Source organism: Melanaphis sacchari, unplaced genomic scaffold, assembly GCF_002803265.2.
Source record: "Melanaphis sacchari strain LSU unplaced genomic scaffold, SCAv2.0 Contig187_pilon_pilon, whole genome shotgun sequence".
NCBI lineage: Eukaryota > Metazoa > Arthropoda > Insecta > Hemiptera > Aphididae > Melanaphis > Melanaphis sacchari.
The window spans coordinates 5,233-28,377 of NW_020270902.1; the positions used below are offsets into that span (position 1 = coordinate 5,233).

Consider the following 23,145-nt stretch of genomic DNA (forward strand, 5'->3'; position numbering starts at 1 on the left):
AAAAGTTTATTTTTCCAATAAGTTGTAACAAATTATTTATAATAGGTAATTATAATGTTTGATAATATTTATATTTATATAATTACCTACTTGCCATATTATACTAATTTTGTATACCCATAAATAACTTGCTCAGTATTCAAAACTCAAATGTTTTATTAATTCAGCTTGCCTATTTTGGGTTAGAAAAATATGTTTAGTTTAGGTATCATAAATGCATACCTGAACAATACACATAATACTATTATAACACCTTTACCATATTTTAGAGTGAAAAGTAAAATGTGACCTATTTATAAATATATCTATTTATAACTAGATAAAACATAACCATATAACCCATATAAGGTACCTATAAATTTACTTTTTACTATTTTATTTGCTAAAAACATCACTAAATTACATTAATTGACTATAAAACTTAAATACATATTTTAGGTGAACTATTTATGAAATGTTTAAATTCCAATAAACTCAAAAATAAACAAGTATAACATTATAAAAACAGTTAATTTACCATGTACTTAAAACATTTTAAATATATTTATAACATTCTCAAAACAAAAAATGGACCATTATTAAAGTGAGACCATTTTAGAGTTTGAATAATATTCTTGAACTCAACTTAAAATATTGATGCTATCAAAATGTTGTATTACTCATTAAGGTACGGCCACACTAAACGCGATTTGCGATGCGAGCGATTTATTTAGCGATTTAGCGATTTAGCGATTTTTTCAAAACTACAGAATCGCTATGACATGGCCACATAGAGCGCGTTTTGCGATAAATCGCTTCTATCGCGTCAAAATCAAAATAGTTTGTTTCTCTGCGATTAATCGCTTTGTAATCGTTGTTCAATCACCATGTCCGTCCAGTCGGAAAAGTTGGCGTCAGCAATTTTCATGAAAGAACCAATTTGGAACCCTAAACATGCTCAACATAAAAACAGAACAGAATCATTATCCAACAGTGTTGGACCGACTTGAGTCTCGAGATGAATATTGATGGTATGTATTATATAATACAAAACTAATGAAATAAAAATACACCTTGATTCAAGTTTATTAAAATTAAAATTAGATATGAACTATATTTATATTAGATTAGAACTGAGAAGAAATACAATATTATATAATATTAAGTATACATATTATTACGTTATTAATGTTACCCAGAATAGCTTATGATAATTTAAAAATACATGTTTTTTTTACTAAAAATAACAAATTATCATGAATTCAGATGGAATAAAATAACAACAAATTATATAGGTAAATTGAAATAGTAAAATCAATCATAAAAACGTCTAAAATAATGAAGCTAATTTCGTAACTATAAATAACCTTAGGCACGTGTTTTCTGTATATTTTCGTCTTTGAAAATTTAAATGTTTGAATAAACGGTGTTAAATAGTGAATGTGGTTGTAAAATTATTTATAGTATCTAGATACGAGTATTATACACAAATATACTCGTATCGATGTCTGTATGAAGTTCTATATCATTATTTATTATAAGAATATTGTAATTTATTATTATTTATAATATGTAGGTAGTTTAATTATTAATTATTATTAACTAATTCATAAACTATGAATGGGTGTGAGTTTAGAATGTATGCATTAAATATAGTCCAATTGCCAGGGAACTGAACCATATTCACTACTAAAATAATCTGCAAAAACTTCTCTAGTTTGTCTGGCGCCTGAGCTGAATGTATTATTTCGTCTCTTATCAGGATTATAAATATGTTTTTCATTTGGAACATTTTGCATAGGTTGTTTGTTGTGTGTTAATACTATGTTGTGTAATACACATACAGCTCGTGTGATTGTAATAGCATTTTCAATGTTAGTTTCAATAGCCTTATTTAATATTCTCCATTTTGATGTTAGAATACCAAAACTGTTTTCCACCGTGCGCCTGGCGCGAGAAAGTCGATAGTTAAATATCTTTTTTTTTAAATTGTTGACGAGTTGCTTTCCGGGATACGGACGTAACATATTAACCAATAGCGAAATCCTTCATCGCCAATGAATGTATACGGACATGGTGTTTGTATTAGGAAGTACTTCGTTTGAATTCAATTGTTTATTTTGTAGTTTTGAAAATTCTGAATATCTAAGAACTCCGGCGTCACTTTCTCCATATGCGCCAATATCAACCATTACAAATTTATAATTAGCATCAGTAATAGCTAGTAAATGAATTGAAAAAAAATGCTTATAGTTATAGTACATAGACCCTGTATGTTCTGGCTGATTTATTCTGATATGTTTTCCATCAATGCTTCCAAGACAATTTGGAAAATTCCAATTTTCATAAAAGTCTCTAGCATTCGATTTCCTGGATCAATTGTAGGTTTCGTAAATAAGTTGCAACTAATTCATCCCAAATAGCAGCACATGTCCACTACAATATTTGAAATAGTTGATTTCCATAAGTGAAAGCCAAACTTCTGTAACTACAACCAGTGGCCAGAAATCTAAAATGTAAATGTTCGAAGTAAGTAGTATACCGAAATATAAAATCTAGAAAATTGAACATTTTTATAAGCGTATAAAGTACAAATATTTCCGATATTCGTCAAAATCACGAATATTTGCAAGTTATTTTGTAGTTAAAAATTCATATAATGTTTAATACTAAAATACCTAAAGTTTGAAATTGTAATACAGGTTCTACATAGTTGAGATTAATTAATTATAAACAAACGTCGAGCGAATTTGTATGAGCTGTTATTAAAAATAAGTAAAATGTTTAGCAGATACTTTGAAAACGAAATGGAAACATGAGGGACTATTACCGCGGAATTAAGAAACACCTCCTGGAAATCTGGAGCTGGATCAGATGATGTGAGTACTTCTACGTGGCCTCTATTTAAAATCTGTCTTACCTACGGAACACTATGAAAACCAGACCTCGCTTTACAAACATAGAAACAAAATTAGATGATAATGAAGAAGATCTGGATACTGAAGACCAAAATTACGCAAATAAAAGCAACACATTGTTTACGCAAGAGTCATCGGCTATTGATGGAGATCTAGAAAACACAGACTCCGATATAACTTCAGGACCTTCAGGTAAAATAAAAAGAAATTACGAAGTAAAATCTCGCCAGACAGCGGCTAACAATTTTAGAAGAGAATTGTTGAACATGGAAGCCAAAAAAATTAAGTTATTAGAAAACGAAGAAAAAGAAGACGAGGATTTATTGTTTTTAAAAAGTTTGTTACCCGATCTTAAAAATTTACCAAGGACTCAAAAAATGAAAACTAAAATAAAATTTCAAGAAATTTTATTAAATGAAACTATTGCTTTAACATCCACAGTAACTACACCTCGTTCGTCATACGAAAACACCAGCAGTACATATTCAAATCCATCACCTCACCCAATAGAAGTTAATAAAGACTGGCCCGCAAACCAAACAGCAGCAGAAGGTATTGGTTGGCAAAATGCTACCCAATGGGAAAGATATAGTGAAGACAATCAAGTTTACGAAACCAATAAGATGCTTTAATTCTAGATATTATTAGATCATTTAATTCCTATAAAAATGTATTTGAATATTATTTGATGAGCAAGATGCTATTTCATTTTTTTTATCTATTAATTTTATTAAAGCTAATACATTGTATTATTATAAACAATGTTTTATGATGTTATTTGATTTACTATATTTATTGTTTATTTAAAAAAATATATGGTAGGTACCTATATTCAATTTATTTGAGGTATAATTACGTTTAATTAATTTTTCAATAAAAACAGTTATTAAACTTTTGATGTATGTTTTATGTTCAAAATAATAACAACTTACCTTATCGTGAGAAAAAGTCTTTCCTCTGGAGATATAGGTTTTCGGAAATTAGTATCCAATTTTTGTATTCTTTCTCGAATAGCGTCGAGTATCAAATTGAAGGTGTTTTCGTCCATACGACAGTATTCAAAAAATTTATCCGGGTGCTTTTGGAGTTTATTAAAAAGAGTGTGAAATTCACCTTCGGTTTCTCGATGTTTATTTATTTCATGCACCCATAATCGTTGTTTAAATAATTCAACTTTAGCTTCTAATGAAGCACAACTTTCAGATAAAAGTATTTTACGTATACGATTCGATTTATATGAAGTCATCTCGACGATTAGTGACAAACAACTAGTGACTATATGTAATAACCTACTTTGATATAGCAATAAAAACGCGGGAGTGGCTACACCAACAATGTAAAAATCGCTACTAAAAATCGCTCGCATCGCAAATCGCGTTTAGTTTGGCCGTACCTTTAGACAGCTATTGTTAGTTTCTATCGTCGTATCCTGTATAATACCCTTACATTGTAATGACGACGTGCGACGGCAGAAAGCACAAATAATAATTATTATTAGATCGCTATAATAATTATTATTATTCGGCAATCACTGTCAATATTATTGCCATATTATTATTTAGTTTATGAGTCTTAGTTAATTGGCTTGTGACTGCCTGTCGAATATAATATTATATGATTGTTAGTAAAAAACGGTTTTTTATTATACCCGGCTTTAAATATATAATTATTATTTAACGATGTCGGATTCTAGAAATGACTCTGAATCTCTCAGTAAACGTGATCATTCTGTCAGTACTCGGAGATCATTAATGTCTTTTTTTACAAAGAAATTTCGTTCAGATAATGTGCAAGATCGATCTAAAGTAAATAATGAAGAAAATGTAAGTACTAGTAATGTTATTTCTGCAGCTGTACATGATAGTAGTTCTAAAGATTTACAAACCGATGTTGACAATCATGTACAAAAAAATATTTTTGCTGATACATTAGATATTGGTAACTTTATTGACAGTTCAAAATTGAGTAATGATAAAAAATATCTTGCATTGACAAAAATACGGAGACCGGATATTTTATATAATTTTTCCAAAGATAACGATTCAAGAAAATTTCAATTAAAATGGCTTAACGATTTTCCGTGGTTATCAAATAGTCAAAAACACGAAAGAGTTTATTGTAAAACTTGTGTGTTATTTTCTCGTAATGTAGCAAGGAAAAGTAAAGAAAATGCAGGTTAATTATGCACTAAGCCATTAAATAAGTACAAAAAAGCTCTCGAACTGTTTAAAAAACATTCAAATAACGATTATCATAAATTTTCAATTATCAAAGCGGATGATTTTAAAAATGTTGTAGAATCTACTGAGAAGTCTATAGCTGTTAAATTAAATTTAAATATTTAAAAGCAAATTGAAAGAAATCGAAAAAAACTTATCCCGATCATCAATACAATTTTTCTTTGTGGTCGTCAAAACTTTCCCTTACGTGGTCATCGTAATGATGGAGATTTGTTTCTAAATAGTGTAACTAATGAAGGAAATTTTAGAGAGCTTTTGAAATTTCGTATAGATTCATTGATTGTTTTGAAAAACCATCTTCAAAAATTGTCCAAAAAATGCTAGTTTTATTAGTAAAACTACACAGTACGATTTGATCGATTTCTATGGTATAGTTCGCTTCACGAAAACTGGCGGGTGACCGCAACGATCCAAGCGGATTATTTGTTGTAGTGGTTATTAAACAATTTGCCGCTCTTTTCAAATACGTACGCCGTATAAACAATAAGTATTAGTCTTATTTCCCCCGCTTTTTTTATACATAAAACGTAAAATCGATATTTTTGACAAAGGATGTATTATTTGTAATACATACTAATTTTTAAAATAAAAATGATATTACATTTTTAAATATTTAATTATTATTATTTATTAAAGTATTCGAAATTGTTTATAATAATAAAAGTAAAAATACAAATTATAATTGTACATAATACTTGAATACCGACTTGCAATTCAATATAACAACAAAATACCAAAATCAAAACTTTTATTTTTTTTATTTTTTAAGAGATAATATACAATCTATACTGTATAGCACAATAAGTATATGACATGTGAAAAAAGTAGTTATTCATCAAGTTTATCACCCTATGGTAACCCTATAAATTGAAAAGATTGGAAGGTGGGAGTAAGAAGGCAGGAAATTTATTAAGCAGTAGGTAAGGTACACATTTTTTTTTTTAATTTAAGAGGTTTCTGCACCATCTTCTTTTTAGCCTCCTACGAGGGTTTTCCGGGAGCGTTAAGGAATTTAGGCTTAGAATCAGTGGATTTTCGTGATTGTTTAGGCGTGAGAAGAATCGTTTGTAAAATATTACAGATTCTTCTTCTATAGATTTCATACGTAGGTCGTTATTGAAGGGTAAGATTAGATATGTAGGGTTGGGCATTTGTGATTTTTCTTAGTGTTTTATTTTGATAGGCTTGAATTTTGTTTAGGTTCGTTTTTTTGGCTGTACCTCAAAACTGTAGTCCGTATGACCAAATTGGCTTTATCAGTGATTTGTATATTAATAATTTAGTTTTTAAACTTGAACATTTATTATTTGTAATTAAATTTTTAAGTGAACGGGAGCGAGAGTTTAAAATTAATCTTTTTGATTTTATATGATGGTTCCAAGTTAGTCTTTTATCTTGTATGATGCCAAGATATTTTACTGAGTTGGACAATATAAGAGCAATATAAGTTGCCCGGAATTTTAGCTGAGAAGATATCTAATATATCTGGGCTTTTTTTAGGAGAGGTAGGCCAATAAGTAGGTCCAGGTGGTGATAAAATTTGGAAATGTCTTTCGTTGGCTAAGTTGTAAAGTACGGTGCCGCGAAGGTTGTTGGCTCGACAACCCCAATTCTGGTGCTTGGCATTGTAATCACCACCGACAATAAAATTATTTTTAATTGTATTAAAGTAATTTGAAAGTATTTCTTTAGTGATCTTGTGACAAGGGGGAGAGGTAAAATGCGCCAATATTAAGTGGTATGTTGTTTAATTTGATTTGGATAGAGCAGGATTGTATATGTTCATAACTATAGTTAGGAAGTGGTTGATAAAATAAGGAAGTTTTAATTAGAATTGATACACCACTATGTGCGGTATTGTCTGGGTGGTTCGATTTTAATGAAAAGTAATCAGGGATATTTATAAAGGAGCATTTTTTGAAATGGGTTTCTGTTATTAGTGCTATATCTACACGTTTATTCTATAACACTGTAATTCATTGATATGATTTTTGAGACCGTTGGCATTGAAGAGGAGGATTAGGAGTGAGTTATTTGTGACATTGTTATTCATTTTTTTTATCTAATAAACTTGAGATTACTTTTGTTAGTAGAGAGATTAGAGGATTAATTAAGGTTTTGAAATCATTCAGGAAACTTGTCATTAAGAGTGTGATATTGGTTTCTGAAGGAGGTGTTGGAAGAGGTAATGTATGCCGAGCTGTCTGATTGGCTACTGCCTCTACGTAGGATTGATTTTGCGACTTGGGAGAATTAGTAGGAGTGGGACCTAAAGGGTGATGATCTTGTACATAATTAGACTTAAAATTAGTATCTTTAGTATCGAAAAAAAATTTGTTATTATTGGAATTTGATTTCTTACGGTGTTGGAGCTCTTTGTAAATTTAACATCCCTTATAGCTCGCCGGGTGGTTTCTATTACAGAGTGCACAGCAAGGAGGTTCATCTCGAGATTTCGGACAGGAAGAAGAGTGGTGATCTTTTCCACAGCGGACACAGCGAGGTGGGTGACCACAATACGCCTTTGTGTGTCCATAGTCCTGACAATTAGCACATTGGGCGATCGTTTTAGGTTTGTGGGATTCTTCAACCTTTACTTTTGTATGAAGTAGAGAATTGAGTTCGAATATTTCATTTGAGTGGATCGTTGGTTCTAAATCTACAAAAAACAGTGGAAGCTGTTTTTTTGTTTAGTCTGTGGAGTACCTGAGAGACTTGACGGACTACAAAAAAACGTGTTTCCAGTTCACTTTTTATTAGACTAGTTGGTGTAGTAGGATGTAAATTACAGATCACCACGCAAGTTGGTTTATCCTCTTTTAATTGAAACGTGTAAAATTGTGCTTTTTCATTTCTTAAGAACTTGACTAGCGTTCTGTATGCTTCAGGATTTGTCGTTTGGATTTTTAGTTGATCTGGCGTTGACTTACACTGAAAATTATCAACACCAATTAACTCACAGAGTTCGGTGCATAAATCAGGAAAATCGCGAACGTGTTTTATGAATATAGGAGGTAGAAGTTTGATAGATGAGGGAACGTCTGGTTCGAAATTTTTATCCTGCGAATCTTCAGCAGGAGGTTCTACCGATAGTTCCATTGAATTGAGGACTTCGTAGCGATTATTCGTAATGTATAATTTTTTTTTTTAGATTTAGGAGGGCGCACTTGTGGAGAGGTTGGTGAACCAGGATTAGAATAAGAGGAATTGGAGTGATTCCTTTTCTTTTGAATTGACCAGTCACTCGTTGGTGTGACGTTGGACGAAGAAGCCTTGTGATTAGAATCATTTAGATTTGTATTTACATTGAGTTTTGGTTTTGCGAGTTTGTTGATCGGAGGCATATCAGCGTTGTTATTTTTGTTCGTAGTTGTTGACATTGTGGTCGATGCGGAGGTGATTAATTAGATTAATCGGGCCGTCGAAGACGGTCCGCAGATAAGGAAACGCCGATCGGTGTGTTACGTAATTGAACAATAATTGGACTATTTATGAATAGAATTATTTTAAAACTGTATAAAGTAATATTCATTCGTACGACTGTACGAATGCGTGGAAAAACAAATAATAAATAATAAAAAATAGGTTATTTTTGTTTATTTATATGTAAGAGAGACATTAAAGACATTGATATATTACTACGTTAATATTTAAATATTAAACGCGTTGTTTAATTAAGCACTAATTGGCAGGCGAGGCACGACGACGTTGAAACATACGTGTGTATCGGACGGCTGCCGCATCGGAACTAAAATCAAAACTCAAAAAAAAAAAAACAAAAAACAAAAAACTTAACCTAATAATACAAGTAAAAATATATAATTTTTTTTAAATAACATTTGTATTACAATTAATTTCAATAATTATCGTTAAGGTTTAAATAAAAAATTACAGAATAAAATATAAATACAAATTATACAAACTCAGAAATTGGTAGTACTATTCCACATTTTCTTCATTGTGACTGTCGTCCCAATCGCTGTTATCTGGTAACAAGGTCATAATGATTGGCTCTAATATAGTATCTCTCATAATTTCCTTTTCGTTATCTTTATCTTACAGTTCTTCGGCATGTCTAACACACTTTTCCCAATCCTGTTGGGTAATCGAATCCAACGCTTCGTGAGTCAATCGTTCTATATCGCACATTTTAAAAGTTGTATTGTTTTTCGCCACTTTACCTTTTACCTGAGCCCATATCAACTCAATTGGATTGTATTGGCAATGATATGGAGGAAGTCGAACAACTTCATGGCCCATCTCTAATGCCAATTGATCCTGTTCACTCAAGTTGATAAGCGATATCGGACACCCCCTTGGTCGAGAAGTCGAGCGCTGCCGTTCAGCTGGAACGTGCGGCGTTCGGAAAGACTATGACGCTGCGGACGCACTGCCGCCGCTATCCGCCATGATTATTCGTAATTTTTACGTTATATTCAGTTCTGTTAGTTTTGTTCTGTTGTTATTCACTGCTCACGACACAAGATTTTGTTGTCTTGAAAACCGCGTGTATTTTTTATTATCGGCTTTTGCAAGTTGTGCTTTTATTCGCTCGGGAAAGTCGTTTTTACCGTATTGCCGGCGATCATTTGTTGTTGCCTCGGCATTAGCCAGTTCCAGTACGATCAATTACGAACAGCTCAACCCTGTTTTGGATAAGATCAGCTACGGTTTGTTTGTCGTTAGACAATGGACGTTTCATCTTGCTAGTTCCGGTCAATCACATAGGAGTAGATCCAGAGAGTTCCTAATCCCTTTCCTTAAGGTACCATTCTATCATAATTAATTGAATTGTTTTTCACTATTATTATTTATTTGTTTAATAAGTGTTATTTGTTATTAAAAGATAGATGGTCTGTTTGTTATATTATTACTTGTATTATCATTTATTTGTATTCTGTAGGAATAAGATCTTTTGTTTATTATGATTTTTGTTGTGTTATTTATCTATTATATATATTACTAGAAACGGTTAAACTCGCTGTAAATGAATACCAGCGGCGTACCGTGGAGGTTTGTTTGGGGGGGGGGTCAACGTAGTAGTTTGGCCAACTCTAAAAATTGATCCGGGACAACTTGTTTTTGTCATTTTTTTTGGAGCCATTTCATCGTTAAAATGTTAATTATTTGAGTAAATTAAAAATTTAAGCTATTATACTAATAAATTATGAAATTTTTTTAATATATAAGATATTCATTACTATTATTCCATTAGGTACCACATTTCCAATAAAATAGGTAGTTAATAATAATAAAATATATACTAATTTAATATATTAATAGATGACCTAAATGATCTGTAAGAATAAAATTATTTATGTCTTTGATTTTCAATCTTAATATTATGTTCAAGTACAATTTATTATGATAAAATATTTATTTTTAAAATAGGCGGAGTAAAATGGTTTCATAGTGAAACAGTAATAGCAAATTGTATGTACTAAAAAATAAGAAAATAAAGTAAATAGTAAAAATATATATTATCAATGATAATTGTCATAAAAATGATTCATTCTCTTATAAATACTTTTTATCATTATCATTATTGATTATCAATATTCTTCTTTTTTTTTAGAGTTGCCCATTTTTGAGCCATTTCATTTAAAGAAATTTTATCCACCAAATCTTTTTCAGAAGAAATTAAAATCAAATTGTTTAACCTAGAGTCTTCTTGGGTTGTTCTTAAATAGTTTTTGACTATTTTCAATTTGCTAAATGACCTTTCATTGCCAGCAACGGTTACAGGTACTGTACACGATAAGTGGCATAATAAATTTGCCAATGGTAAAGCAGTTTTTAATTCATGGGAAACTATTGCTAGGTCACTCATAGTGCTTTTATTTTGACATTGATCGTAGAGCACTTCTAGTTCACACTGCAAAGTTGATGTATCAATTTCAATGTTATTTGGTAAAAGTTGTATTGCATCTTGAATAAGAGTTTCCGTCAACAATTTTTTTGAAAATGCTGGTTTAAACATACTGTATAATGGCTTAATATCATTAATAGATTTTTCAAGATGATCTTTTATTAAACCATTCAGTTTATCTAAGACCACTTTAAACTCTTTCCTATAAAAAGAGTAAAAGGAAAATTCAAAAGCATTACTTCTATTAATGTCCAAATTTTTAGGGGCAATTCGACGATGGTGTCGTACAGAAAATTCTTTTTCAGCATCAACAACATATTTTTTCAAAAAAACTACAGCACTTTGGATCAGGTTGTTCATATTTTCAGAATCACAATTTATAATGTCTAATGATTTCAGAGTACTTGAAATAAATAAAGTAGCATCTGTTATGTTTAATACAGCTGATTCAAGACATTCAGTTAACAGTTTTAGTTTGTATATAATATTCTTCATAAACATTAGGCTTACAACAAAATCAACAGAAATTAATTTTTTCGACAAGGAAAAAGCTGTATTTTTAGTTTTTTTATCAATTTTCTTTTCTTCAACAATATTATCCAATGCATCAATAATAATTGGATATGATATCCATAATGATTGTAATGCTTCAGCGCATGCTGTCCACCTTGTTTGTGATAAATTTCTCAATTTAAGAGAATTTTCAATTTCATTTAGTTTGTTCAATAGAGGTCCATATCATTTAGTACTAGATGAAAAAAAAAACATATAGTTCTTGAAGAATTGAAAATAAATCTGTTATTATTAAACTAGAATTACACGCATGCTCAATAAAAGTATTGATTCTATGCGCCTTACAAGGAATATATGGAATTTTACGTCCAATAGCTTCTGATATTTTTTGTTGAGCACCATTAAATTGACCAGACATATAATTTGCGAAATCATAGGACTGAAAAACTAGATTTTGAAGATCTAAATTATTAGTAGATAATGTTTCTAAGATTTCATTAGCCATTCCTTTGCCTGTCTTGTCTACAATTTCACGGACTTCAAGCAATCTTTCTTCTGGTTTTCCTTTATCATTAACAAAGCGGACTACAACAGATAAAATAAATTTATGTGATAAGTCTGGTGTTGTATCTGCCATCACTGCAAATTGCTTAGCATTATTAACTGTTTTTGAAATATTGCTTTTTATTGAACTTCCTAGAATATTAATAAATTCATTTTGTGATTTGGGACTCATATAACTGGTATGATATGGTCTAAATCTAGAAGAATCTAACCACTCTTTCAATAATGGACAATGTCTTGATATGAGATAAATTATTTGTTTAAAATTACCATTTTCATCATCAGCGAAACCTCTAAATGCTAAACTCTGTCTACCGAGTGTTTTGGCAACTTCAAATAATATTACTTAAGTGTGAAAAGCATGATCTCTTTCTTCCTGGATGATTTTTTGTCTTTTATTTTTATCAAGCATTATGTCAATATGATTATTTTTGTTCATAAAATGACAAAACTCATAAAGTGCTGCTTTATGTGTTTCAGAATTAAAATGTTTTTTTAACTTTCCAATGTTGTTTGTCCCATTAATGCCTTTCATTTTTTTCCAATTTTTCACTTCTATAACAGTCCAGTTATTTTCACTTTTTTCCCGTCCAGCACCACAAGGAAAAAGAGACCAAACATAACAGAATGCTGCATCCTTAACTATGCTATACTCTAAATGTGGGAATCCTTCAAACCATGAATATTTAAAACTATATTTTGCTGTTCGTGGATACACATTCAACTTTAGTTGATGAGGCCCCAACATTATCAAATACTGACGTTGATTATCAGAAATAATTTTTGTTCTTTTTCCTGGATCATGTTCAACTACACTATTAATCACTTCTATTTCTGATACATTACCGGATTGACTCTCAAGTTGTGCTGTTACATCATTACATTTTTCTAGTACAGAATTTGAAATTTTTATAATTTTATCTATAGTTTCTTTAATTGCAACTACTATTTTGAAAGGATTTAATACTTCAGCTTCTTGGAAATCGTGAATAATATTTTTGCATAGTTTTATATAATCAAAAAGGTATCTGAATTGTCCAACACAATTCAATAAACTATCTGTTAAATTGTTAGCTTCACTATTTTCACATTTAGTAGTTTTTGATGGAAAATATTTTAAATTAACCTATGTACAATTTCAAAGTTTTCTTTAATAAATTATATGTTGTCAAATAAAGTATGGTACTTACATTTTCCAATAAATTTACATGTTGGCTATTGTTGACGTCGAGTCTAACGTCATCCATATTAATGCTAGCAACAGTTGACATATCATTTTTTTCTACTAGGACATAAGTTTTAAATGCAAGTTCTGAATTAACCTAGACAAATAAAATATGTATTAAATAAATTTGTATTTATTTAATAGATGGAAAATTATATTATATACTATACATGCAAGGTACCTGCTGTTAAAAATTATAATGTTTAAAATAATAAAATTTTTGTTATAAATTAAAAATTAAAATTAAACATAAATATTATATAATTGGCTATATTAGTAGGTAGTAAGTACTATCAAATAATTTAATAATAAAACAAGCAATATAAAACTTACATTTTTCAATAAATTTGATTTCATATTATTAGAACCCACAGATGCAAAAAATGGATTAGCAGGAGCTCCAGGTACTTTTATTTTAACTCGTTTTCCACCATGAAGAGCATTTTCATGCTTTTTTTGAAAGTCATTATTAAAAATGCTTCCACAAGACTCGCATTGTACTTTTCTCCTTTTCCCCATATGTAACACTTTTAAGAGGTAGATATCTAATTAAGTATATTATTTTAATTATGGATATACTAACCTATTGATATTATACCGAATAAGTATAATACCTGTAGTATTGCCTACATTATAGTTAAATGAAGAAACTAAACTTAATCGATATAATAAGGATATAATGAACATTCAAAGGCAAATAGTTTATTACATATTATGTGATATATTAATTATAATTTTAAATTCATTTTATAACCATGTCTTATGCCATGTGAATTAAATAAAAATTTGAAGAAATAATATAAAAATAATTACCTGTTAATGGCTGTAGCCTATAATACAATTATTGTCTTCTTCAAAAAACATGCACAACAAATAAAACGATATAAATAATATTCAATATTCTATGAAATATTCAAATATTATTTATTATAAAAATATAAGTAAAGACACATGTATAACTGGACAATTATTATTATATTTATGTTTTTCAAATCAACACATTACAGATAATCGTAACATTCATAACGTGACGTAAATTATTGTAAATAATAGTGGTGTCCGCTAGCCTGCAATACTTACAATATTATAATATATATAACAAATTAGATGCCGTAAAAGATATCAAGTCAACCACGAACGGTTGGCTATTTATAGTATGTGGTATCATTAACATTTGGATTTATAATCTATTTCACCACGACTGCATGTCTGCATATCCCTCTTGTTTTTACCATGGATATATATATATTATAGCCATGTTATTACTGACGCACTGATAACAATTTAAAGCATATTTTTCCAATAATAGACAATAAGTTTTATTATTCTATATATTATAGTCCAGACAGTTTACCGAGTATTAGAATATAATAATAACATATTAGTATATTCTAATAACCTTGATTCTAGTCTATATTACTATCACAATCGTATACAAATATTACAAATTATCAGTTGGCCATTATGTACAGTTAATGAGTTTCTCATAAATGTAAACTGGCCACCTCAAAAGTTAAAAAACCAATTATTGGGGGGGTATTATGACCACCCCCACCCTCCAACTAGATTCGCCACTGGTGAATACCCTAGGGTAGGTAAAATTCGCTGTATGTCAATATCCTTGGTAGCTGAAAATCGTTTGAAGTGAATTTCCTAGATAGGAGACAGGACTTTAATATACAGCAATTAGAAAAGTCTAGTAGGCAAAACCAGTGATAACGATATTTGAGATGTTGGTACCTCTGATTTGGTGGTTTTACACTTTGGCGGTGTCGTTTTAAACGCGTAAATAATAAAATCCCAATTCGAGCGTCTAATGGTAGGTCATTTCATTAAATTCACATGTGTAATACACCTTGTCCCGTAGCTTGCCCTGTGATTTTGTGCATGGAAAATAAATAAATACATTCCGAAAAGGTAATTAAGTGTCTAGTTATCAGTCATCGTCCAGTGAATATGGATTCCTGACAGGGCAATCCGCCTGCGAAGGATTGTCATATCTCCTGACGTCGAAGGCGTTGTACTGTTTAGTACGCAAAAAAGTTTAAATCGAATCGAGCGCTCGATTTCTCAAGCGATTACCATTGAAAATCCAGTTAAACGTATTTAATATAAATTATTTATTTATAATTTATATAAATTTTAAACGTATTATGGAAAATGCATGTCAAACGTTAGCGAGTTGAAGATCAAAAAACTATACATAATTAATATTTTTTTTGATATTTTAAAGATGGTTAGATATCGAAAAGAAATATAATGTACTATCTGTGATGACAAAATATTTAAAAAACAAAAAAAAAAATGGACTACTACCGTTTTTCCCCTGTACCATTCAAATGTAAACAATTGTAAGGCTAAACATATAAAATAATGAATTCACAGTCAAAACTGAGTGAAACAACTGTATTGTCATCAATATATATAATTGCATATCACATATGTACCTACATTTGAATTGTGCAGACTGTTAGCAATAACTATAATTGGTTTTTATTTTTAATTAAGTATATATAATGTAATAAGTTATAACGTGTAAAATATACACATATTAACTTGTGAACCTGAAAAATGTATTGTTCCTTATTGTTCTGTTGATGATTTATCAAAAAGTTCAAATTGTAAGTAAAATACAATTATAACTCCTCTTTTAAAAAGTTCATTAAAATTATATGATTATATGAATATAGTTTTTAACAACAACTTAATGGTCATGAATTAATCATTAACTTTTTAAAACTAACATTTAAAATATTTAAGGTAGGTATACTTTTGCTAATAAGAAATAATACATTAAAAATTCTTTAGTTTTAAATAAAATGATATAATATAAATTACTCATTTACATACATTTTTTCATTGTCACAGATGAACAACTTACTACTGTTTTTGTTCAGGAATCAACAAAAATGAAGCTAGATTTGATTGACATATGTAATGTAAGTAAGAACTAATTTTATTTTTTTTCTGATAACTTCATTAGTTTAAGGAAAATATATTGATTATTATTTTTTTTTAGTGTAATACTTATTAGTCATTCTAAAAAATATATTAAACATAGCCTAATTATAATTTATGTTATTTAGGATCAAATTTACACAGAAGAGATGACAGATAGACTTGATGATGAAAAAAATAATGTTTCTGAAACTGATCCAGCTAAATGGGTTATAAATGTTGATACAATCAATTATTTGGTACACAATTAAGTATCATGTAATTTAGACAGTATCAAGTTCAAATTGACTAAACGTATGATTGGTAAATATTATAGATATCTCTCTCAGGATGTATTCATTAAAGAATTGCATAATGGTGAAACCAAGTTTCGAGATTGGCTTTTATATTCTCATTCTGAAAATTCTCTATTTTGTTTTTATTGTCTTCTCTTTGGGAAAAATAAAACTGCTTTTAGATCAGAAGGAAAAGGTTAAATTAATTGGAAGAAATGTAATGATCAGGTAAAAAACCATGAAAAAAAATCCTGTTCATCTTAAATCTATACAAATATGGTTTTCAAAACAATCTCAGAACTTAAAAACTGTTGATAAATTACAAAAAATTGAAATACTTAAAGAAGAATCTTACTGGCGAGAAGTTCTTCATCGTTTAGTTGAAACTATTAAGTTTTTGTCAACAAGAGGTCTTGCCTTTAGAGGTGATGATCAAACCCTAGGTTCTTGCCATAATGGAAATTATTTAGGATTTATTGAATTACTTGCTAAATTTGATCCATTCCTTTCTACACATATTAATAAGTATGCAAATAAAGGCACAGGAAATGTATCATATTTGTCAAATACAGTTTGTGATGAGTTAATCTTGGCCATGAGTAAAACTATTCTAGATAAAATAATTCAAGAAATTAAAATTTCCAAGTATTTCTCTATTATAGTTGACTCAACACCAGATATGTCAAAAATTGATCAACTGACAGTTGCAGTAAGATATACAATGCTTGATGGTTCACCTGTTGAACATTTTTTGGGATCTTTACCTTCTGTTGGTCATAAGGCAGAAGAAATGGAGTGTGCTGTTTTAACATTTTTGTCTAATCTAGATATAAATATTAAAAATTGTCGTGGACAAAGTTATGACAACGCACAAAATATGGCAGGAATTTATAACGGATTACAAGCCAGAATAAAAAAGAAATCCCCTACAGCTGAATTTGTGCCATGTTCCGCTCACTCATTGAATTTAGTCGGTACATTTGCCGCTGAAGCGACAAGCATTGGTAACCGTTTTTTCATGACCACTCAGAATTTATATACATTTTTTTCTGGATCTACATCGCGTTGGAAAATCTTAGAAAATCAATTAAAAGATGTTCCAAATTCAACACTACTAAAAAATTTATGTCCAACTAGATGGTCATCTCGATATGCGGTATGTAAATCTATCAAAAATGGTTATCCTGGGATTATTGCTGCCTTACAAGAAATATCAAAAGATATAAGTCAACGACCTGCTACAATATATGAAGCTATAGCACTTAATAAAAAAATTGAAAATTTAGAATTTATATTTATGTTGGTTCTTTGGACACCAATTTTGGAAAGATTCAACATGACTAGTAAAAGCTTACAATTTGTTGATATTGATTTGTCATTAGTGGTAGTATTATACAAATCACTAAATTTATATATTTCTGAATTAAGAAATAATTTTGATATTCTGTTAAATGAAGCTATGTGTATTTGTAAAAAAGATATGTTCCCCAATGAGTCAAAAAGACAATCACGAAGGACTGTGTTTTTTGATGAAGACAATGCTGAAGAAACTGTTTTTACAGAAAAAGTAAAAAATCAAAAATCAAACATTTATTCCTATTATTGATGCTTTAATAACTAATTTGAACAGCCAAAATAAAGCATATAGTAAAATAAATAAAAAATTTGGTTTTTTTTTAATGCTAGAAAAGATAGATAATACAGATTTAAGAGTTAAAGCAGAAATTTTAGTGAAGACATATGAAGAAGATCTGGATGCTGATTTCATCGAAGAGGTTATTCAGTTTAAGGCAATATTTTCATGTATGCCAGAAAATCAAAAAACATCCATACATATTTTATTTAAAGCATTAACAACTTCTCCTATAATCACTACATTTCCATCAATAGAAATTGCATTAAAAATATTTAGATGTTTGCCATGTTCTAACTCAAGTGGCGAACGATCATTTTCTGTTCTTAAAAGAGTTAAAACATACCTTCAATCATCATTATCAAATGAAAAAATTTCACAGTTATCAGTCTTATTTGCTAAAGGGAAAGCAAGAAAAAAATTGTTATAATTTGTTTTTGTAATGCAATTTTATTGAATAAAATAAAATAAAATTTAGATAAAGTTTTCAACATTATAACTATATGATAGCTTAATAAACTTATTACCCACTAAATCTATGTTTAAGTATTGTTATTGTTTTAAATTAACCAAATTAGCCATTTCAGTTATATTTTTTTTGTGTCAACACAACATTAGGGATCAGGATCATCAGACAATTAAAAATATAGATAACAATCTTTTGGAGACTCCAAAAAAAAAAGTCATCCTATAGTTTTTCATATACCTAAAATACTAAATAACGTGCGAGGTAGTTAATAAATGGATGATATTAAGAAAGGAGGGGACTGGGGCGCTTAAAAATGAGTGCCCATGGGCGCCAAAAAGCTTAACACGGCCCTGGTTAAACCCGACGCCCGTTTCTTTTTTATACACATAATAAATCGTATTTCGTACGCCGTCGAGACAGTACCGATGAAGTCGCGAAGGCGTCCGATGGTGGAGACACCGAAAACTAAACGACGCGTATTCGATATAAAGATAAATGATTTATCGAATCTCAAAAAAAAAAAAAAACAGTAGTACACACGCGACAATACGATAACCGACCGGAGAACGCGCCGCGAGAACGCGTTTTCCGGACGCGACGGCGACGGTCGCGAACGGAATTCGGGGACGTGGGGCTCGCAAGAGACGCGTTCCGAACAATCGGAAAACGCGCGGACGCGAAAAAGGCGAAACCGATTCGGGGCGGAGAGAAAAACCGAAGAAAAACGGGCGACATCCGTCGGCGGGCGGCCGAGGACCGAATCCGAACGAAAAAGACCCGCTCCGGACTAAAGCGTCGAGAACGCGACGGAAAGAGTTCTCCAAAGGCCGGAAAAGCGGAAAAACGATATAATAAAAACAAATAATAACGACCGATAACGACGGCGGCGGGAGATAACGATAACGGCGCGCAGGAGATATCAGTTAACGACGTTAAGAAAAAATTTTAATTTTTCGATTGGTCAGTACACTAAACCAGAGAACTTTGTCAAAAAAACCCAGAAAGCTCGTTTTGGTTTTATATTATAAGAAGATTTGTATCTCTCACCTTTTCCCTATCAGAGCGTGAGTCATCGCCGTTCACGAGCCAATTTAGGTAAGTCCGGTGTTGGCGAAACAGATCTAATTCATATTTTTTTTCGGTTGGTATTAACCCTCATTTTAAGTTCAGCTAGCGTTTCTAATGGTGAAAATTTGATATTTTTTTTAGTCAACCAATCCTGTACATCTACTTTTTTTGTATTGCTCATTGGATAGTTATCTATGAGAGTTGAATGATATGATGCATTATCCATTATGATGATACGACGGTTCTTCAAGATTGTTCAACATTTGGGTGAACCAAGATTTAAACACATCCGAATTCATTTGGCTGTGGTAATCCATAGAATTACCAGTATTACTCCGGAAAACCAATTTTGCATTCGGAATGAACCCGTAATTTGCACACCCTGCGTGCACCACAATAAGTCGCCCACCTTTTACAGTAGGGATTTTTGGACCGTGTTATTTTACACATATATATTATACGGAGAGGTGATGTGTATACCGATGGGATAATATATTCAAACAGTGTAGCACCAATGGATAGGGCGAACACCTGCACATCGTGATATTTAATATAATGAATAAGACATAGTCACACGTCCTGGACTTCTCAGAAATGATGAATAAACAATAGTGTTAACATTGTACTATTTAATATGACAATTAAGACTTGATTACACGTCTTGTAATTCTTAGAACCGATGAAATCGCAGGAAAGGCACCCAACTGAATAATACATTTAATTTAGAGAGCTCTTTTAGGTCATCGAAAGTCGCCACCTCCTCAGTCACCACTCTTGACGGTTAACCATATATAAGGGAGACCGGGGCAAGAGCTCAGCAGACGGTTAGGGATATTCGAGACGCTCAGAGGCAGGTCGTAACACCACTCACACCATCTTGTGCTTATAAAATTGTATTCTTGTACGAGTTAATTGTATTAAATAAAGACTTAATCTTTTAACTTGCAAACATTAGTATTTCTATTTCTACGTTGATATATGAATCGACGTTGACATAAGGGACGCAACAATATCATACATATCATTACTTCAGCGCCAGCATAATAAAGTCTATTTGAAAATATACAAGATTGTGACAGCCCGCGATCACATGGCGTATAGGTAATAGGGTAACGTAGCAGCCGGCGACCACATTTTTAATGTTATCACCAGTAGCCAGATGACCGTCGGCGGGCACGTAGCGATTTGCATGTTAGATAATTAAATAATAAATTCTAGAAAACACTATTTATATTAGAATGTATATTTTACTAGCTAAAATAAAATATGTATGAAATATTAGGTACTCACTTATTTCACATAGATTTGCAGTATCAATGTTAGTATTAGCTAAAATGTTGACTGGTGGTTTAAAAATTATGTTATTGTAACATTAGTATAATTAAAATTAGAAATTTTTCTTTTTTTACGACATGACACTAAATGTCGAGTCCAATTGGTTTTATTTAATTCACCACGAATTTTTCCACAAGCACACGAGTAAGAATTCATTTTGAAAATTCAACCAACGCTTAACGATAAACAATATTCACGAACATTCAAAGTCATGGACTAATCAAATACGATTACCATTAAAGATTAAATCATTAAATTTAATAGCTCATAGTTCCTAGCTCCTATCATAATATAATATTATCGCAATTTATTATATAAATAGTTGTGCGTCTACATATTTATACTTCTTACTAAAATAATTGAGTATAAATAGATATTTTCGAATGTGGTAATAGGTTTGTTCCAGCATAGTGTTTCAAGTGGTTGCAAATGTTCAGCGCATGCGCAATGTCAAAAACGTGTTCTAGCAGAGCAAATTTAAAACATCCAACAAAATGTTTTCTGTTCCATCAGTGCTGCAACATGTTATCGACTTGTTGGAAACAATTTTCTGTTACGAGTTATACGTTAAGTCAAATGTTTCGCGCATGCGTACAATGCAAAATATTAATTATTGTGATAGTTATCTTGTTTTGACAGTTAGCTTAAAATACTTTTTTATATTTTTATTTTATTTATTGATTGACATTTTGAGATGGATTTTGAATTTATCAACTCCTCATCCTTTTCATCATCGTCCGACTATGAATTTTTATTTGATAGCGACGACGAAGTTTATTTTGAACACAGAACAAAACCGAAAAATCAGAATTATTTTGAGACTGTAGCAAGGTAAGTAAGCTTTTTATAATTACATTTAAGTTAATATTTATAAATTTTCCATGTTGAATAATTAACACATGGTAAGCAAACATCCCCCTCTCGGGTTTAAATTGTAACTTTTTTATTTTTCTAAAACCTAGGGGTAGTTTTGGTAAATTTGTTGCTGAATATTTATTTGGCAACATAAATATTTAGTTTTTTTATTTTAGATACAATGACTTAGAGTTTTTGGAACTTTTCCGTGTTAGACGCCACATTGCAAATAATTTGACCATACACTTTGAGGCCAGTCCGGAATTTAATGACACAACTGGAGGACACGGAAAAATACCTGCCTACAACCAAGTAAGTCACTATCAAGTTACTTATTTTCTCTAACCTAAAGTCCTAAGATAAGAGTTAAATTCTAATATTGTAAATAGGATTAAAAAATTAATTTATAAAACTTATCTCTTGACCATGAACATTATACAAGATATAAACATCATATAAATATAAGCCTACCTCATTATAATAAAGTTTTTGGTCAAATGAGTGTTTTATATAACGGTCTAAAGCTATGTCTAACCTTAAATATTAACATTAACCATTTTAGTAATTTGGAGTCATTCAATAATTATGTAAAAAGGCTTGATCTGTCTATTATATACTTCATTTATTAACTTTAATACCTTTTATGCTTTTAAATATAATATGTTTTTGTTCTTCATACTTTTATTTATCTTTTACTCTGTTTATAATATTAAATAACTATACTTTGCTACTTCATAAAATATGCTATTGTCTATTACTAATTTATTATTTTATGTATTAATTTTAAGTTAATATAATATAAGAACCGCTCCCCCAGCACAGGCTTTGCTTTTAGGGGGGTGCTGCATCTAATTAATTTATGTATTGTATTTATATAATGTGTCTCATATTGTTTTGCAAATAAATTTTCATTATTATTATTATCTAAGATAGACCTTATCAATTTATTTGTATAAATAAAGGTGTTAAATTATGTATTAAATTAAATATTAATTATTAAGTCTGTAAAATGAATTATTAAATTAAATTAAATTAATATATATTATGAAGGTATTGCTTTAACAACAATAATGATTATTATTATTTTGATTCTGAAACTTATCTTAAATTGTTTTTAGATTTTAATTTTTCCTTGGTTTGCTGGACATCAGACTGCCTCTTTCCGTGATGTTGCTGACAGGTTTGGTATAACAATAAGTAGCCTATTTAGAGTTGTGAGACGTCTGACTTATGTTATAAGCCGT

At 30.3% G+C, this 23,145-nt stretch overlaps 2 protein-coding genes and 1 pseudogene across 2 annotated transcripts; 2 read left to right on the forward strand and 1 right to left on the reverse strand.

Moving 5' to 3' along the window:
• The first annotated feature begins 866 nt into the window (after nt 1-866).
• LOC112592713 lies at nt 867-3,529 on the forward strand (annotated as a pseudogene).
• Nucleotides 3,530-10,544: 7,015 nt separating this feature from the next.
• On the reverse strand, nt 10,545-12,156 carry LOC112592715. Its single transcript, XM_025336868.1, has 3 exons — nt 11,865-12,156; nt 10,719-11,449; nt 10,545-10,577 (listed from the first exon to the last, which is right to left on the reverse strand). The coding sequence occupies exons 1-3, from the start codon at nt 12,154-12,156 to the stop codon at nt 10,545-10,547; spliced, it is 1,056 nt and encodes a 351-aa protein (XP_025192653.1).
• Nucleotides 12,157-16,779: 4,623 nt separating this feature from the next.
• LOC112592716 (zinc finger MYM-type protein 1-like) lies at nt 16,780-18,604 on the forward strand. Its single transcript, XM_025336869.1, has 4 exons — nt 16,780-17,336; nt 17,400-17,915; nt 17,970-18,108; nt 18,233-18,604. Exons 1-4 carry the CDS (start codon nt 16,780-16,782, stop codon nt 18,602-18,604), a joined length of 1,584 nt encoding a protein of 527 aa, XP_025192654.1.
• The last annotated feature ends 4,541 nt before the right edge of the window (nt 18,605-23,145 follow it).